Consider the following 16,804-nt stretch of genomic DNA (forward strand, 5'->3'; position numbering starts at 1 on the left):
ACCATACCACCAAACTTGAAGTTACCAGGGAAGTAACTTTCCTTTTATTGTGTGAAAAATTCGCACAACACATGCAGAATTAAAGGCCATATTTTTCTAATCCTACACTTATTTCTTATTTTCTCTAATATTGGAGAATATAAATTTTAATTTGAAAACTTATAAAAGTTATATAAACTATTCTTCCTATTTTATATCAGTGGGTTTTCATACATATGGAAACACTAATTTTAAAAACATAAAAATAATTTTTTAAGATTATAATGTGTTTTCTGTTTACATATATTCTGCAAGTAAACTCTTTACTTGCACATTTAAGTCTATGCACTTTTGGGAGGTTTATGAGAACTCCTTGACCAAGAGTTCAAATAAGTTAACTTTGAAAATATTAATACATATAAAATATACCAAAGAAATGGTATATCATAAAGTATATACTATATAAAATTTACAATTATAATAATATACCCCAATATTTATGTAACATATGTGTGTAAAACATTTGTGGAAAACCACCAAATGAAGGAAATATGAAAATCCTTTCTCAAGAAAAGATGAAGTTAATTTGTATACATTTACACACCCCTTTAAAAAGAATGCTATTTTGTGTAAAATTAAATTACTTAATTCAATTTTCTAACACAAAAAATACAGAAAAATGAAAAAAGCTAAAGGGCTCCCCAAATAGAATGACCTATTAGAATTAACCAGTAGTAAAGTACTTTCTTGAATAGAAATCTTCTTTCTACTCCTTCCTAGGATTATTTTACAGAGCACAAGGGGAAACAAAAAACTCTAACATGTTATATAGAATCTAATTTGGTGATTTGTCAAAATGCCATTGTAAATTTTTGACTTCTAACATCCTGTAATCTTGAATTTTATTTTAAAAATTGATTAATTATCATTAAGAATTTTGGTTAGCTGACCTTTTCAAGTTTCTGATATATTTTTGAAAGACTAGGTTCTATAAAATGGTGTTTTATAGATATCTTTGAAATATTATCTTTCTATGAGAAGGGACAAATACAATCTTAAAATTATGGTTTTATTTTTACAAACATATTCTCAAGAATCACTTGGTAACTATTTTAGAACTATTTTTTAATGCTTTAAAAAACTTATTTAAAAAAATAATAAATAATTTACTTTCAGAGAGGGGAAGGGAGGGAGAAAGAGAGAAACATCAATGTGTGGTTGCCTCTCGCTTGCCCCCTACTGGGGACCTGGCCTGCAACCCAGGCCTGTGCCCTGACTGGGAATCAAGCCAGCCACCCTAGTTCTCAGGCCAGTACTCAATCCTTTGAGCCACACCAGTCAGAGTTTATTATTCTTTATAAGACAGATTATCAATGGTTACAGTCTCTCTGCTCTTATTACCCTAAACATTTACTACCTATTGCCTTCCAATTTTAGTAATCTTTCAAAATTTCTAATAAAGGTAGTTAGTATGATGAGAGAGAAGGGACCTAGGACTACATGTTAGAAGTCCTAAGTTCTAGTCCTTGTCCATTCCACAGCAGAGTTTTGGGAACTCATGTCTTCTGGATCTCAGTCTAAACTGGAGAGGGGACAATGCTTTTATGAAACATTTAATTTTGGGAGGGAGGCATGCATACAGTCTTCTATTTGGCACTTTCTGATATGGTAACTGTATAATAACCCAGATTCTACAGGGTCTAGAATAAGGTTAATTCATCTATATTCTTTACATTTTTTTTAATATTTTAAAATTTTTATTTATTTATTTTTAGAAAGAGGGGGAAGGAGGGAGAAAGAGGGGGAGGGAAGCATTAATGTGTGGTTGCCTCTCGCACAACCCCTACTGGGGTCCTGGCCCACAACTCAGGCATGTGCCCTGATATCAAGCCAGCAACCTTTGGACTTGCAGACCAGTGCTCAATCCACTGAACCACACTAGCCAGGGCTAATTCATTTATATTCTTAAAGGCCAGATAGAGGTAAATTGGGATAGCAATTGTTGACAAGCAGAGAAAAGGAATTTCCTATCCCTTTTTGGAGGTTCATTTTAGTTCTTTTATGAGGAGTATGTGGTTAGCACCTACCATATATCAGCACAATTTTCAAAGTTTGGTGCTTTAAAAAAAATCTAATTCTTGCTATTTACATAAACAAATACCTATCTTATACCTGACATATTTATTGTATAAGGCTTAGGAAGGTGAGGCCTACTTTAAAATTTGTGACTAACATAGAGAAACAGCTATGAATTCCTCAGTGTATGAATACTTTGAAAAGATCCACTGTTGAAGGGACAATTTTTTTTCCAGAGTAGGAGGCCTTTAGAAGAATAACATTCTTTAAAGTAGCTTTTTATGTTTGAACAATATGTATATATCTGTTTAACTATGACTATCTAAATAAGTACATTATTGAGAAAAATACAGCTCTCTTTTGTCCACTATAGCTTGACAGATTGTAGAAGAAATTAGTATACTATCAATTATGAATTTTTAAGTCAAGCATCTGAGAATAAAGATAACTAACAGAGGACAAAACAAGTCTTGAACATTAGGTTTTACCTGGAGAAAGCACCTTAGGAGGCTTACTTATTTTAAGTGTCTTGGAAATTTTTTAATTACCCTTTAGATTTTTTTAGTTCTTTATTATATTCTAGGATGTCTACCAAACTTTATTTGACATATTTTTATATGTATGTAAGTTCTTTCCATGGTATGTGAAGCATCCCACAATGCATTAATCAATACATTTAATACTTTTATACTAAATCTTTCATAAAATATTCTATTTATAAATATAAATTTATAGTACTATAGATGATCAAAAACAAATGAAATTAATTTCCCATGTTTATGTAAAAGAATATTTATTTGTAAACCACTTATGAAATAGTTATTTAACATGAATTATGCTCCCAGAAATTTTTTATGGGTGACCAGATCTGATTAAAACATAACTTGAAAATAATCTCTAAGACAATCAGAATGCAGAACTTGATTAGTAATGATAGGCTGTGTTGTCCAACTTATGAAAAGAATCTATTAGCTGTGATCATTAAAGCAATATCAGTCATTTGACATAATAAAAACAAAGACACTTTAATCACTGGATTTAAAAATATCCATTCTTTGCCCCTGCTTTGATATCTCTTAAATGTTATTATTTATCTAGCACAGGCTTGTGAGTTGATGTTCTTTTTCTTGATAGTCTCTAACCTTGTACACAAAGCATTACTGGAGCATAATTATTCAGAGGTTTCATTTTATAGTATTATTTCAGATAAAAACCTTGTATTGAATCTTTTGTGCCTACTATGCTGAAAATTTTTACCAGTATCTAATAAAAAAACATTCTTTTTCAGGTATTATTCTCCTGGATATTCAGATACACTTTTGCAGAGAGTGGACAGCTATCAACCAATTATTAACTAAGCAAAGTTACATTTTTCTACTCAAATTCACAGCAGAGTAGTTATGAATAACAATTATTTAACCTCTTTCTAAACATTTGAATTAAATACATTCTAGAATTTATTCAATGTGAAATACCTTTAGATAATATTTTCTAAATTTATGTAATACTTTAAAAATTAGTGGCTTGAATTTATGAGAAAATTTTCTTGGTCATTTATTAAACAGGATTTAATCTAAAGGTAGATTTTGAAAGACATTAAATAATTTTAAAGCATTTGTTATTGTTCTATTAAAAACCATACACACACACCCCTCTAATTAGACACATGAAAAGGTGGTATTAAAAAACTTGTAGTTCTTTTGTTCAGTTCTTCATAGGCATAGGCAAGTAAAAATGGCCTTGCAAATTCCACAGTGGGTTATAGAAGGGAAATAATTGAAAGAGGCAACCTTTTCATCTGAAGTTTTATAAGCACTTTTCTTGCCCTCCCTAAACTGTTTCTTCCCTTTCACGGTGCTGGAGAGGACAGAAGTCAACAGGAAGTTTTATATAATTGCAGACATGATTTCTACTTTCATTGAAAGGTTTCTTAGTCTAGTTCTGCTCATGAATAAACAAGGAAGCAGGCATGCAAAATGGGTCAGCAGTGTTCTCGTACCCTACCTTTCCTTTCCCAAGTTTCAAAAGTCATATTTTGCAGAGATTTGAAAAGAACACCATCAGGCTCCTATTTTACATGCATCTTCATTCACTTAGGGAGCTAGTGTGGGGTGAGAGAGGGTATCAATAAAATTTTAAATAAAAACAGCATGAGAATTGTCCTTTTCATTTTTCCTATCTATGGTGTTTCTGGCCTTGGGAAAGATGTGCTTAGATTTAGGAATCTTGGTTAGTTGGCATGAGTGTGTCTTTTGATCTAAAGGGACAGTCCTTATACTGATCTCCCCTGGAAGACTGGAGAGGAAGTGAATGATAACCAGGGAGCCCCTATGCCAGTGCTTCCGATCTGGCCGGACTTCAGGTTTCTGGCTCAGACTCTTTTTATTCCTTCTCAGAAGGAACCTTCCCATTTATTTATGGTATTCTCTGAATTCATCTCTGTGATCATTTCCTAATGGTGCATAGCTTTTTGCATCTTTTAAAACATTATTATACCCATAATTGTCCCATTTCTTTTTGCCTTATATCAGCCTTAATTGCTTGGAGTTTTACTTTTTATTTATTTATTTGTTTGTTTGTTTATTTATTTATGTTCTCACTGTCATTATTTACTTTAAAATTTTTTTTTCATTTTATTTAATCACACTTTTTAAATTTGTTTTCTTTTTTCTATTTCAGTTATATTTTATTGATTATGCTATTAATGTTGTCCTGGTTTTTTCCCTTTGCTCTTCTCCACCCAATGCCCCCTATTCCCTCAGACAAAACCCAGCCTCTGTTAATGGGTCATGTATGTAAGTTCTTTGGCTCCTCCATTTCCTAGTTTTACTTTTTAATACCTCCTTGGGCCCAATTTGTTTCCTTGCAGTAACTCAAACTTATTGCATAAGAAAACATCATTTTCATTCCCAATTTTGTAGTTTTCATTCCTCTCTCCTGTGTCTGCCTGCTTGTACTATGGGCCTTTTAAGAATCTCAGAAAATGAAGGTAGTTTTCATCTTTCTCACATTAAAACCTTTTTTTCTCAGATGACCATGTTGGTAATGAAGAAATTGGTCGATATAGGGTAAAACCTCCTCTGATGTTATGGGAATGGTGAATTTCCTATTATGTATTTCTGGCCATTTTATATTGTGCTTGAAGGTTTACACCTCATACATCATTTCATACTTATCAAATAGTATCAAAGAAAGTAATAGATATTTAATAATGTATGGATGGGTGCTACAATTTGATCATAGCAATTTGGAAAATTTATGCTATGAAATATTCCTTGACATAAAAAACTTAAAGCAAATGAAGCTTTATTTTTTCAAAAAGTCTATTATGAAACTTTGAATAGACTTTTTAGACTCATAATGGACTTTTTAAAACAAAAAATTTTCTATTTGTACTAGAACAAAAATAGTGTCTCTTGTTGTCTTATCCACTCATCTATTGGTGGACCTTTGAAAACTATTGTAACCTAAATTGGCTTTGTTTTTTTGAATTTCTGTAGCATGTATAATTTAAACCATACAAATATAATTAAAATGCCAAAGAGAATCTCATCACTCTCCTATTTTTTTCTTACTAACTCAAGTATGGCCTTCTTCTTGGGTGAGTGACATGTACCCTGCTCCTCAGTCCCTAATGGGACACCACCCTGGGTACCACAGGGCACCCAGCCCTGTGGTAAGCACGCAGGAGAACAGGTAGCAGGTTGGCCTGAGCATCAGCGCGCAGAAGACTCTCTATGGTCAAGTCTCCTTAACTCCCCAGGCCATAGTTTGCTGAAATATCATCGCTTAGTGCAAAAGAGGGCAGGCTGATAACTGAGTTAGAGACCCAGATTAGACTCTCAAAACTACAACCTGACTCATTGGCTTTCTGCAAGTTACTCATAGCACCCATTTCATAGGTTCCTGAGGATTCAGCAAGGGTGAGTGAGCATAGGCCCTGGCACATAATAAGCAGTGCCACCACTAGTCTACATGATACTTTTATTTACACAAAAAAAATATGCACAGTCCTTAAGACACTTTACATCTCTTTGGCAGAAATTGTAATATTCTGATTTTGTTCAAGTAAGACAATTTACTGCCATCTGCTGGAAATTTTTCTTAATAAATATACAAATAATGATGTTTACAATGTGAACCATACCCCCTAAGGTGTGTTGGTGCCCTTGTGTAATCACAGCCTGTACAACTGTGCATGTAAGTGCTCAGTAGGTAGAATTTGCTAATCTTCTTTCTACTTTTCTAAATCGGGTTTGGAAAAAATTCCAAATAATGTGTTTATTGCATGAAGGAATTCATTTTTAAAAATCAAGGAGTCAGTCTCTATAAAAACATTCATCACTTTATTACAAAACCTGGAAACATTTGACCTTACTGCTTCCCTCACTTCCCATTTCCCCCACGGAGAAGTATGTCCTACAATAAAACCTGCAATTAAGTCAGAAATACTAATTAAGCCATTACTCTTATATTTATAAACACTGAATATAAAACCAAATCAGGTGACATTTTATGTGCAAAAATGTGCAAAAGCAAAGCACATTTTGGAATAATCCCTATAGCCTTTAAATCTTGATTTTTAAGACTGGATCAAGAACATTGTCATTATTTCAAGATGGCAGATCTTTGGAAAGCAACTCTGCTGGGGCTCCATTCACCTTTCTTCGTCCTGAAACATGGGTTAAGATACTGCTTATTCAGAGACCATTACACACCTTTTTGTGCATACAAAAGGAAAAAAGTCAGCTCAAACATACCAGTACAGTAATGAAGAAGAGTGACTAAATTTGGGTTAGGAAGAGTTTATTGATAAAGGGAATATTCTCCCAGGATAAAGATTTAGCACCCTAGGAAGCACCCCAGGTGCAAGAATGGCACTTAGAAGCTTAGACAAATCAACAGCCCACACTAAATGAAGTGGAAATGCTCCAACTGCCATGGCCATGGTTGACTGGGAAACGATGTCAGATGGCTCATAGAGGTGGGTATGCACATGCAGGGATGGAAAACCCACCCACTGGCTGTGTTCAAAGTTCAGAGAACACACCACTTACCAAAGTGATAAGCAATGCATGGGTAAGGATCACTGAGAATTTCTTTGGTGGTAGTCTTGTTTGCCAGGATTGACTGGAGAAGACACTGTTATAGAACTGGGCTCCTTAATAGGGATGAGAAGATCCAGACACAATAGAGACCAAGTGACAGTACATAACTGTCAGAAGCAGTGTGAGTAATTAGGCCTGGCTGGTTAGCTCAGTTGGTTGAAGTGTGCTGAAACACCAGAGTTACAAGTTTAATCCCCAGTAGGGCACACACAGTAGTCAACCAGTGAATGCATGAATAGATGAAGCAATCAAATAGATGTTTCTCTCTCTGTCTAAAAATAAATAAATAAAAATTTAAAAGTGTGCAGTTATTGCAATGAATTGCAATATTGGTTTGGTATCTATAGAGAACTATATTGATGGTTTATAGAACTCAATGTTCCTAGAGGCAAAATAGATAGGCAGGCAATAAGGGTATCAATTTATTAAAAAAATCAAGACTGGATTGTCAGGAGGCTATGGGCAGCTGCCCCCAAAAAATGACACTGTCACTGGCCTAGTTTCCAGACCTGAATCATTTATCGGATCTGGAACCCATTGACTGAAGGGAGGCTGGTTCCTATAAAAATGGAGCCTGAAAATCTCCATTAAGCATATTCATAGTTATTTCCCACGCACTTCAGAATATTGTTCTAATCCCTTTAGCAGGTGACAGAGTTTGTAAAAGACTGGCTCCGAAGCTGGTCTAGGCACCAGTGCAAGCAGCCCTGCTGTATCACTCAGCAGACTCTATGGGGTTAAAGGTTACCTGTGGTGGAAAAAGATGCCATTTCGAGTTACCAGTAATCCCAGTAGGAGAACCACAACATAGACTCCTAGGATTCTGAAGCAAAGTCATACTATCCCTGATGTCTGGTAAAGGTCTATACACCTTTCAAACAGATGTTGTTTCAGTCTAATGATCCTTGATTGAAATGGAGTATCTGACCATGGGGCATAAAATAACTTTATGGCAAGAGATAACCCTCATAGCTGGGTTCTGTCACATCCAGCAAGCCATAAGCTGAGTGGGCCCAGCAGCAATCCACCACAAAATGGAAGTGGCATATATAAGACCGGGCATGAGTAGGGCCAAAGGACACAATAAAGTTCTATCAGCTAATGGCCCAGATGCCCATGTCTTGCCGCTATTGTGCTGAGTTCATGTCAGTATTCACATCTATGGTGTAATCTGCCTAGACCAGTATGGGTACTTACTAGCTGAGGCTGAGGCAAAGCTATGATGGGTGGTGCAGAAGGGAATAAAATATCAATTACTCTAGTCTTGAGATCCATTGCAGCTGCAGCAACTATAGTTTTCCCACCAACTTTCTTGTGTTTTCTTAGCAATAAAGGCCAACCAGAGTCCTAGGGTTGCTGGTTACTAGAGGGCAGAACTTACTATAAGAAACAAGTGGATCTGAGCACCACAGGGGGTGAACCATAGTGATACTCTAATGTTCCACTATGCACATCTCCTCTTCAGGGCCAAGGGTCAATGCACTCATCCTTCGGCTGCTGCTGTTTTCTAGTCACACCTTTTATAGACTTACCACAGATACAAACTGAATTAAATCCTCAACCCACCCACAACTAGAATGGGCCTTAACAATTTGCTAATCCTTAATGCTGTAAGTTTAACCAAAAAATATAACTCTTAGGCAACTAGTTCAAATTGGAAGCAAACTAAACCAGAACATCAAATTTTCTCAGATCTAAATCTAAATGAAATTTTCAGATACTTAAAAAATTTTTAATGATTTTTAGAGACGAAGGGAGAGAGAGAAACATCAATTTGTTGTTCCACTTATTTATGAATTCACTGGTTGATTCTTGCATGTGCCCTGATGGGGGATGGGGGTGGGGTGGGGGGATGGGGATCAAACTGGCTACCTTAGCATGTGGGACAACAATCTAAGCAACTGAGTTGCCTGATCAGGGCCAGACACGTGGCACAGATAATCCTGGGTAGACTCTCTGTAGCCTTTGCAGCTCTTCCTAATTAGAAGCTCCTGACTTCACTTTGGAAACTTTAGTGGTTAAATTTCTTCTGAGGGGTGCTCCCATCTGAGGTTAGAGTATGTGGCTAGAATTTTCACTCAGTTATCAATTTGGTTCAGACGGGGAAGAAAATACCAGTTATTTTTCAAAAAATAAGTCCATACCCACCTAGCATCATACCCATCAAAATGTTAACTGTGCAACTTATTATTCAATATCATTTATAATTTTTTGACAAACAGATGCTTATGTAGATACAGCTATGTGATTTCTTCTACTGTTTTATGGTTCTTTCCCATCCAAGAACTACTTAGATCTCTCTCTCTATACATATATATATATACACACACACACATATATATATACACACACACATAGGTACACATACATATATACATATAGAGATCTTTCATATATATAGAGAGAGAGAGACAGAGAGAGAGGGAGAGAGAGAGAGATCTTTTTCATTTTTACATTTGCCTCTTTAGTCCATTTGGAATGTACTTCAGTATTTAGTATAAAGTGAGCATCTAACCTGTTTCTTCCCCTCCCAAATGAATGGCTGGTTTTCCTAGTACTAGTTATTGAATAAGCCATGTCCCCCTTATTGGTGATGCTTCATTTATTGGTATACTGAATTTTCTCTCAAGACTATTTGTTCTTAAATATTAATCTATTTACCAATCTTTTCTCAGTAATTCAAAATCATTGCATGTGGGTTTGTCATATGTATTAACATCTGGTATGGAGAATCTCCTGTTATGATTCTTCCTTTCCAAAACTATTCTGGCTACTCTGCTCTGTTGTTTTTCTCCAAACAGAAATTATTTTTTTTCAACTTCAAAAAACAATCCCACCCTAGTGGGTGTGGCTCAGTGGAATGGGTGCCAGCCTGTGAACCAAAAGGTTGCCAATTTGATTCCTTGTCAGGCCACATGCCTGGGTTGTGGGCCAAGTGCCTAACTGGGCATGTGTGAGAGGCAACTGACTGATGGTTTTCTCACACATAGATGTTTCTCTCCCTCTCTTTCTCCCTCCTGTTCCCTCTCTCTAGAAAATTAAATAAAATATTTTTAAAAGAACAAAAACCAAAAAAACCCCATTGGAATTTCAGTTAAAATCACAAATAAAAAATAGACAAATGTATCTCAGTGCATAATACATTTCTCAATTTATTAAAATATTTTTGTTCTCATGTTTTTTTCTCTGTTTTGAATACATACCCTCCAGTTCTTGCCCATATTATATATGTGAATACACACACACATACACATATAGTCTGTTTGGGAAAAGTCCAACTATTGTTAATATAATGAGAATGGTTTGCATGACCTTGATGTAAACTGTCAGCCAAGGAAAGTGGACTGGAATATGCATGTGTGAACAATAATGACTTCACTGTACTAGTCAGTGGGAGTGGTGGACACCACTGAGTAAGCATGTGTACTGTGTGGCTGTCACATTCAAAATCACTGGGCAAGGAAAGCAATGAATCTGCATCAAATTTTGTGTTAAGCTTGAACATTTCTTCATAGAAATTATTTGGGGAGGACTTCCACCAAGATGGAGGCATAGGTGGGAACACTTTTCGTCCTCGCACAACCAAATCTAAAAACAACAAAGTTTTAACAACAATAAACATAACCAAACCACACAGAAAATCAAATACAGAGTCCAGAAACAACAGACCACTCAGCTAAACCAGTGAGACGGGCGAAACCAGAAGCGGACCAAGTCGGGCAAAAAAGATCCAGGCGGTGCCAGGTGTGGGCTAGCTACGGGCGGAACCCAGGGAAGAGGCACTGCTGGCTGTCTGCAGTCGGTCGTGCATATGCACGCAGATAAACCAGTGAAGAGGCGAACATTGAGACAGATCTGGCAGGCCCCAGTGACTGGCGCAGGACGGCAGACTCCCACACTTGTGCTTGGATAAGCAGGCGGGGGCGAGTGGTGAGGCAGAAAGGGCGAGCGGAGAGGACTGCCATTGCTCCCTCTCTGACCCCGTCCCCACATACAGCCTCACAAACCAGTGACCTGGGTGGCCCCGCCCAGGTGAACAACTAAGGCTCCGCTCCTCATACATAACAGGCACAAACAGATAAAAACACGGCTCAAGAACAACTCAGAGCCCCAGAGCCCATAAATCTGAGTGACGAAGAAATAGCAAAACTTTTAGATGCACAGTTCCAAACACAGGTGATCAGGATGCTCACAGAACTGGTTGATTTTAGTCACAAATTGGAGGAACATATAAAGGCTAAACTAATTGAAATGAAGGGAAATGCACAGGAAACCAATAGTAATGGAAAGGAAACTGGGACTCAAATCAAAGGAGTGGACCAGAAAGAGGAAAAAAATTACCAAACAGAAAAGGATGAAAAAATAAAAATTCAAAAAAATGAGGAGAGGCTTAGAAACCTCCAGGACATCTTTAAACACTCCAACATCTGAATTATAGGGGTACCAGAAGGGGAAGAGGAACAGCCACCAGTGGAAAACTTATTTGAACAAATAATAAAGGAGAATTTCCCCAATCTGGCAAAGGAAATAGACTTCCAGGAAGTCCAGGAAGCTCGGAGAGTCCCAAAGAAGGTGGACTCTCCGAGGAGGAACACACCAAGGCACATCATAATTACATTAGCCAAGATTTAAATGAAGGAGAGAATTCTAGAAGCAGCAAGAGATAAGGGGACAGTCACCTACAAAGGAGTGCCCATCAGACTGTCAGCTGATTTCTCAAAAGAGACATTACAGGCAAGAAGGGGCTGGAAAGAAGTATTCTAAGTCATGAAAACCAAAGACCTACAACCAAGATTGCTCTATCCAGCAAAGTTTTCATTTAGAATGGAAGGGCAGATAAAGTGCTTCTCAGATAAGGTCAAGTTCAAGGAGTTCATCATCACCAAGCCCTTACTACATGAAATGTTAAAGGGACTTACCTAAGAAAAAGAAGATAAAAAAGATGAACAGTGAAAGGACAGCAAACTCACAGTTATTAACAACCACACCTACAACAAAAGCAAATTAAGAGGACAGCTAGATCAGGAGTGAACCATAGAAATGAAGATCACATGGAGGGTTAGCAACAGGGGAATGGGAGAAGGAGAAGGGGGGAGAAGGTACAGAAAATAAGTAGCATAGACGGTAGATAGAAAATAGATAGCGGGGAAGGTAAGAATAGTAGGGGAAATATAGAATCTAAAGAACTTGAGACACATGTTCATGAACTAAAGGAGGGAAAATGGTGGGGGAGGGGTGTGCAGGGTGGAGGGGAACGGAGGAGGGGAAATAGAACAAATGTAATGGCATAATCAATTTTAAAAAGTTAAAAAAATAAAATAAAATAAATAAATTATTTGGGTGATGCAGAAGGTCGCAGCTCTGGGCAACTGGTGATTGGCAGCTGCACCATGACCACGTGCCCACTCACGCATCATGTCTTGTGTAGAGTTTTTTGGTGGAACATCAAATGACCCAGGTGACTCAGCCCCCTACAGCCCAGATTTGGCACCTGTGACTTCTGGCTTTTCTTAAAACTAAAATCACCTTTGAAAGGAAAGAGATTTCAGACCATTGATGAAAGAGGTCCCAAGGTGCCTAATTTGAAGGGGACTGAGGTATCATTGCCCTATGTACAATGTTTCTTGCATCTTCTTCAATAAATGGCTTTATTTTTCATATTACATGGCAGGATACTTTCTGGACAGACTGTGTGTGTGTGTGTGTGTGTGTGTGTGTGTGTGTGTCTGCACGTGTGCAAGTGTAATTTCCCAAGTTATTGTTGGGTCACTGGAAAAGTTATTGCTTTTTTTAACAACTATTTTATAATACCTTTTCAGTCAGTTCTATTGAGTTTCTTAGGCAAAAGTACCATCTGCAAATAAAGGTGTTTTTTCTTCAGCTTTTAAATATTTTAGTTATTACTTCTGTCTCTTGTCTTATTATCAAATTATTTCAGCATAATTTTAAAGAATAACAGGCAACCTATGGCAAAAAAGAAAAGAATAGCAGGCATCTTCGTAACCTAATTTTATTAATGCCTCTACTGTCACATTACCCATAATTTGCTATGTATAATGTGAACTTTTATACAGGGAAAAATAAGGATGCACGTTATACCTGGGTGGTACCTGAAATACTTTGTATCTATTCTTGTATTTTGTAATTATTTGTTACATAAAATTTCTTATACCATAACATGTTTAAAAATAAATGCTAAAATTCCTTTATAATACAAGAACAAGTATCTAAATATAAATAAATAAATAAATAACTGAATTAAAAAATGAAAATAAAAGACTTTTTCCCTGAAAGTTTGGGCCAAAAACACAGGTGCACATTATACACAGTAGTGCATTATACATGGTAAAATACAGTAGATACAGCAATTCCATTGCTAGTCATTAATCCTACAAGTACACCAGCACCAGTAGGCAAAGATATTCAAGAATGCTCACTGTAACTATATACATAATTGCATAAACTAAAAAATAGCATTTGAGAATGAAGAATGGTGCTGGGAGGTTGAGGAATTAACTTTACACTTTCTTCTCTTCCTTAGAGTTTGGCTGTCTTACGATTAACATTATTATTTTTAAAAACCTTACTAAATATCTGATGTTTACTATTGATTTAATATTCACTAAGGGTTAAAAAATTTAGGGTGCCTCATGCTTGAGTCCTGCTGCAGTCAACTAAACTCTGTCCACTTGAGTGGGGACCTAGGATGAGTCCCTTGTATTCAGAAGACATTCAGATATTTTTGAATGACTAAATTAATTAATAAACAAAATTGAACTTCTGGCCAAGATGGAGGTATAGGTAGACACACTGTGCCTCCTCACACAACCAAAAGAAGGACAACAACAAACTTAAAAACAAAAACCAACTAGAACTGACAGAAAATTGAACCATATAGAAGTTCGACAACCAAGGAGTTAAAGAAATATTCATCCAGACTGGTAGGAGGGATGACGACAGGCAGCCAGGTGGAGAGGACAACATGGCAAGGTGGTGGCTGGCGGACTGGTCGGTCCCACATTCGCATGCAGATAAATCAGGAGGAACAACTGGGGACTGAGACAGACCACACAACCCAGGGTTCCAGTGTGGGGAAATAAAGCCTCAAAGCCTCTGAAAACACCTGTGGGGGCTGAGGCAGCAGCAGGAAAAACTCCCAGTCTCACAGGATAGTTTGTTGGCGAGACCCACAGAGTCCAAGAATATATACAAACCCACCCATCTGGGAATCAGCACCAGAAGGGCCCACTTTGCTTGTGGGAAGTGGGGGAAGTAACTGAAAACTGGCAGAGAGAGGAGCAAGTGGCGCTGTTCCCTCTCAGACCCTACCCCCCAACATACAGTATCACAACGCAGTGATGTGGGTTGCCCTGCCCTGGTGAACATCTAAGGCTCTGCTCCTTATTACATAACAGGCACACTGAGACCAAAAAAAAAAGGGGCCAAATGAAAGAACAGATCTAAGCTCCAGAAAAAGTACAACTAAGTGATGAAGAGATAGCCAACCTATCAGATGCACAGTTCAAAACATTGATTATCAGGATACTCCAGGAACTCAATGGGTACTTCAACAGCATAAAAAAGACACAGGCAGCAATGACACTTACATTATGTGAAATAAAGAAAAATCTACAGGGCACCAACAGTGGTAGGAAGGAAACCAGAACTCAAATCAAGGGTTTGGAACAGAAGGAAGAAAGAAGCATTCAACCAGAACAAAATCAAGAAACAAGAATTCAAAAAAAATGAGGAGAGGCTTAGGAACCTCCAGGACATCTTTAAACATTCCTGAATATTTGTTTAATTAGTGTTTAAATATCTGAATCATAGGGGTGCCAGGAGGAGAAGAGAAAGAGAAAGAAATTGATAACATATTTGAACAAATAATAAAGGAGAGCCCTGGCTGATGTAGTTCAGTGGATTGAGCACGGGTCTGTGAAGCAAAGGGTTGCTGGTTCGATTCCCAGTCAGGGCACATGCCTGGGTTGCAGGCCAGGTCCCCAGTAGTGGACACATGAGAGGCAACCACACATTGATGTTTCTCTCCCTTCTTTCTCCTAATCTTTCTTCTTCCCTTCCCCTCTCTCTAAAAATAAATAATTTTTTTTTAAAAAGGAGAACTTCCCCAATCTGACAAAAGAAATAGACTTTCAGGAAGCCCAGGAAGCTCAGAGTCCCAAAGAAGTTGGACCCAAGGAGGAACACACCAAGGCACATCATAATTACATTACGCAAATGAAAGATAAGGAGAGAATCTTAAAAGCAGCAAGAGAAAAGGAGACAGTTACCTACAAAGGAGTACCCAGAAGACTATCAGCTGATTTCTCAAAAGAAAGCTTGCAGGCAAGAATGGGCTGGAAAGAAGTATTCAAAGTCATGAAAGGCAAGGACCTACATCCAAGATTACTCTATGCAGTAAAGCTATCATTTAGAATGGAAGGGCAGATCAAGTGCTTCCCAGGTAAGGTCAAGTTAAAGGAGGTCATCATCACCAAAGCCTTATTATATGAAATGTTAAAGAGACTTAACTAAGAAGGTAGACTACTCTGCCTGGTTCTAGGAATTGTATCTCTATCCCTTGTGGCTAAGGGTGAGGGACCACCTTTGGGTCTGCGAGCCACAGGAGACAAAGCTTGTCTCTGGTAGCAAATGCTGCCTCAGTTTCCTCTCCCTGCCCCCAAAGCTTGGTCAGAAGTCAATGACAGGTAAGACTCCTCACAGCGGGGGGCAACCTAAGCCAGACTCAATCACTTGGGAGGCCTTCATGGAAGGACTTGGGGGGCTTCAACAAAGAGAGAGCAATAGACTCTCACCCCCCAGCTTTGACATAGCCCAAGTCCCCATGTCCTCTGGGAGAAGCACTTCCTGGCTCTAATCCCTTTAAGCCTGAATACCTGATGGGGAGAAGTGCAGCTCCTTGCCTTGTTAGAACGTGTCCTGGGGAAAAATCTGGCATCAAAAAGACTTGCTGATAAACCTGTGAAATCTGCTCTGCTAAGAGTGCTTTCATTCATATGTTAAAGGTTCCAGCAAGAAACCCTAAAACTCTGTTCTTGACAGACTCTGACTCATACCAAACCCTCAGATTTCTTTGAATTGTTATCTACTGTTTGATCCTTGCCACCCTGTGTTCCTGTGTATTGCAACCCAATAAAGGGCCCTGGAGGAGCAGGCCCGAGGCCTTTTTCTCCTTCAGAGAAACTGGCCCCTGCTCACGGCCTTTTTCCTCTGGGAAAATGGCCACTTCTCCTCCCTAAGCAGATCACATCATGTCTCAGTCATATTTACTCTCATCCGTGGAGGCTGGGGGGACTTGCGAGGAAAGTCGCCCCCACAAAGAAGATGATCACCAAATATATGAACAGTAAAATAACAACTCACAACTAACAACAATGGAACCTAAAAGAAAAACAAAAACAGAAACAAAATAAGCAAACAACTAGAACAAGAATAGAATCACAGAAATGGAGATCACATGGAGACTTATTAGCAGAGAAAGGAAGGGGGATAATGGGAGAAAAGGTATAGGGAATAAGAAGCATAAATGGTAGGTAGAAAATAGACAGGGGGAGGTTAAGAATAGTATAAGAAATAGAGAAGTCAAAGAATTTATATATATGATCCATGGTTATGAACAAAGG

General features: G+C 37.7%; 1 protein-coding gene and 1 long non-coding RNA gene across 8 annotated transcripts in view; one reads left to right on the forward strand and one right to left on the reverse strand.

The window, feature by feature from the left end:
* Window positions 1-3,494, forward strand: part of LOC119048004 (sperm-associated antigen 6) — a 39,567-nt gene extending 36,073 nt beyond the window's left edge. For 2 of the 3 annotated variants that reach the window (XM_053665840.1, XM_037143512.2), the window contains one exon: window positions 3,344-3,494. In XM_053665840.1, the coding sequence (XP_053521815.1) occupies window positions 3,344-3,413 (70 nt within the window). In that variant the 3' untranslated portion in view covers window positions 3,414-3,494. The remainder of the gene's footprint in view (window positions 1-3,343) is intronic. The other variant, XM_053665841.1, reaches the window with a different exon arrangement.
* Window positions 1-16,804, reverse strand: part of LOC128627522 (uncharacterized) — a 120,688-nt gene that overhangs the window by 35,841 nt on the left and 68,043 nt on the right. The gene's annotated exons all lie outside the window — the stretch shown is intronic.

This window comes from Artibeus jamaicensis, unplaced genomic scaffold (genome assembly GCF_021234435.1).
Source record: "Artibeus jamaicensis isolate MK-2021 breed Jamaican fruit bat unplaced genomic scaffold, CSHL_Jam_final contig_426, whole genome shotgun sequence".
NCBI classification, from domain to species: domain Eukaryota; kingdom Metazoa; phylum Chordata; class Mammalia; order Chiroptera; family Phyllostomidae; genus Artibeus; species Artibeus jamaicensis.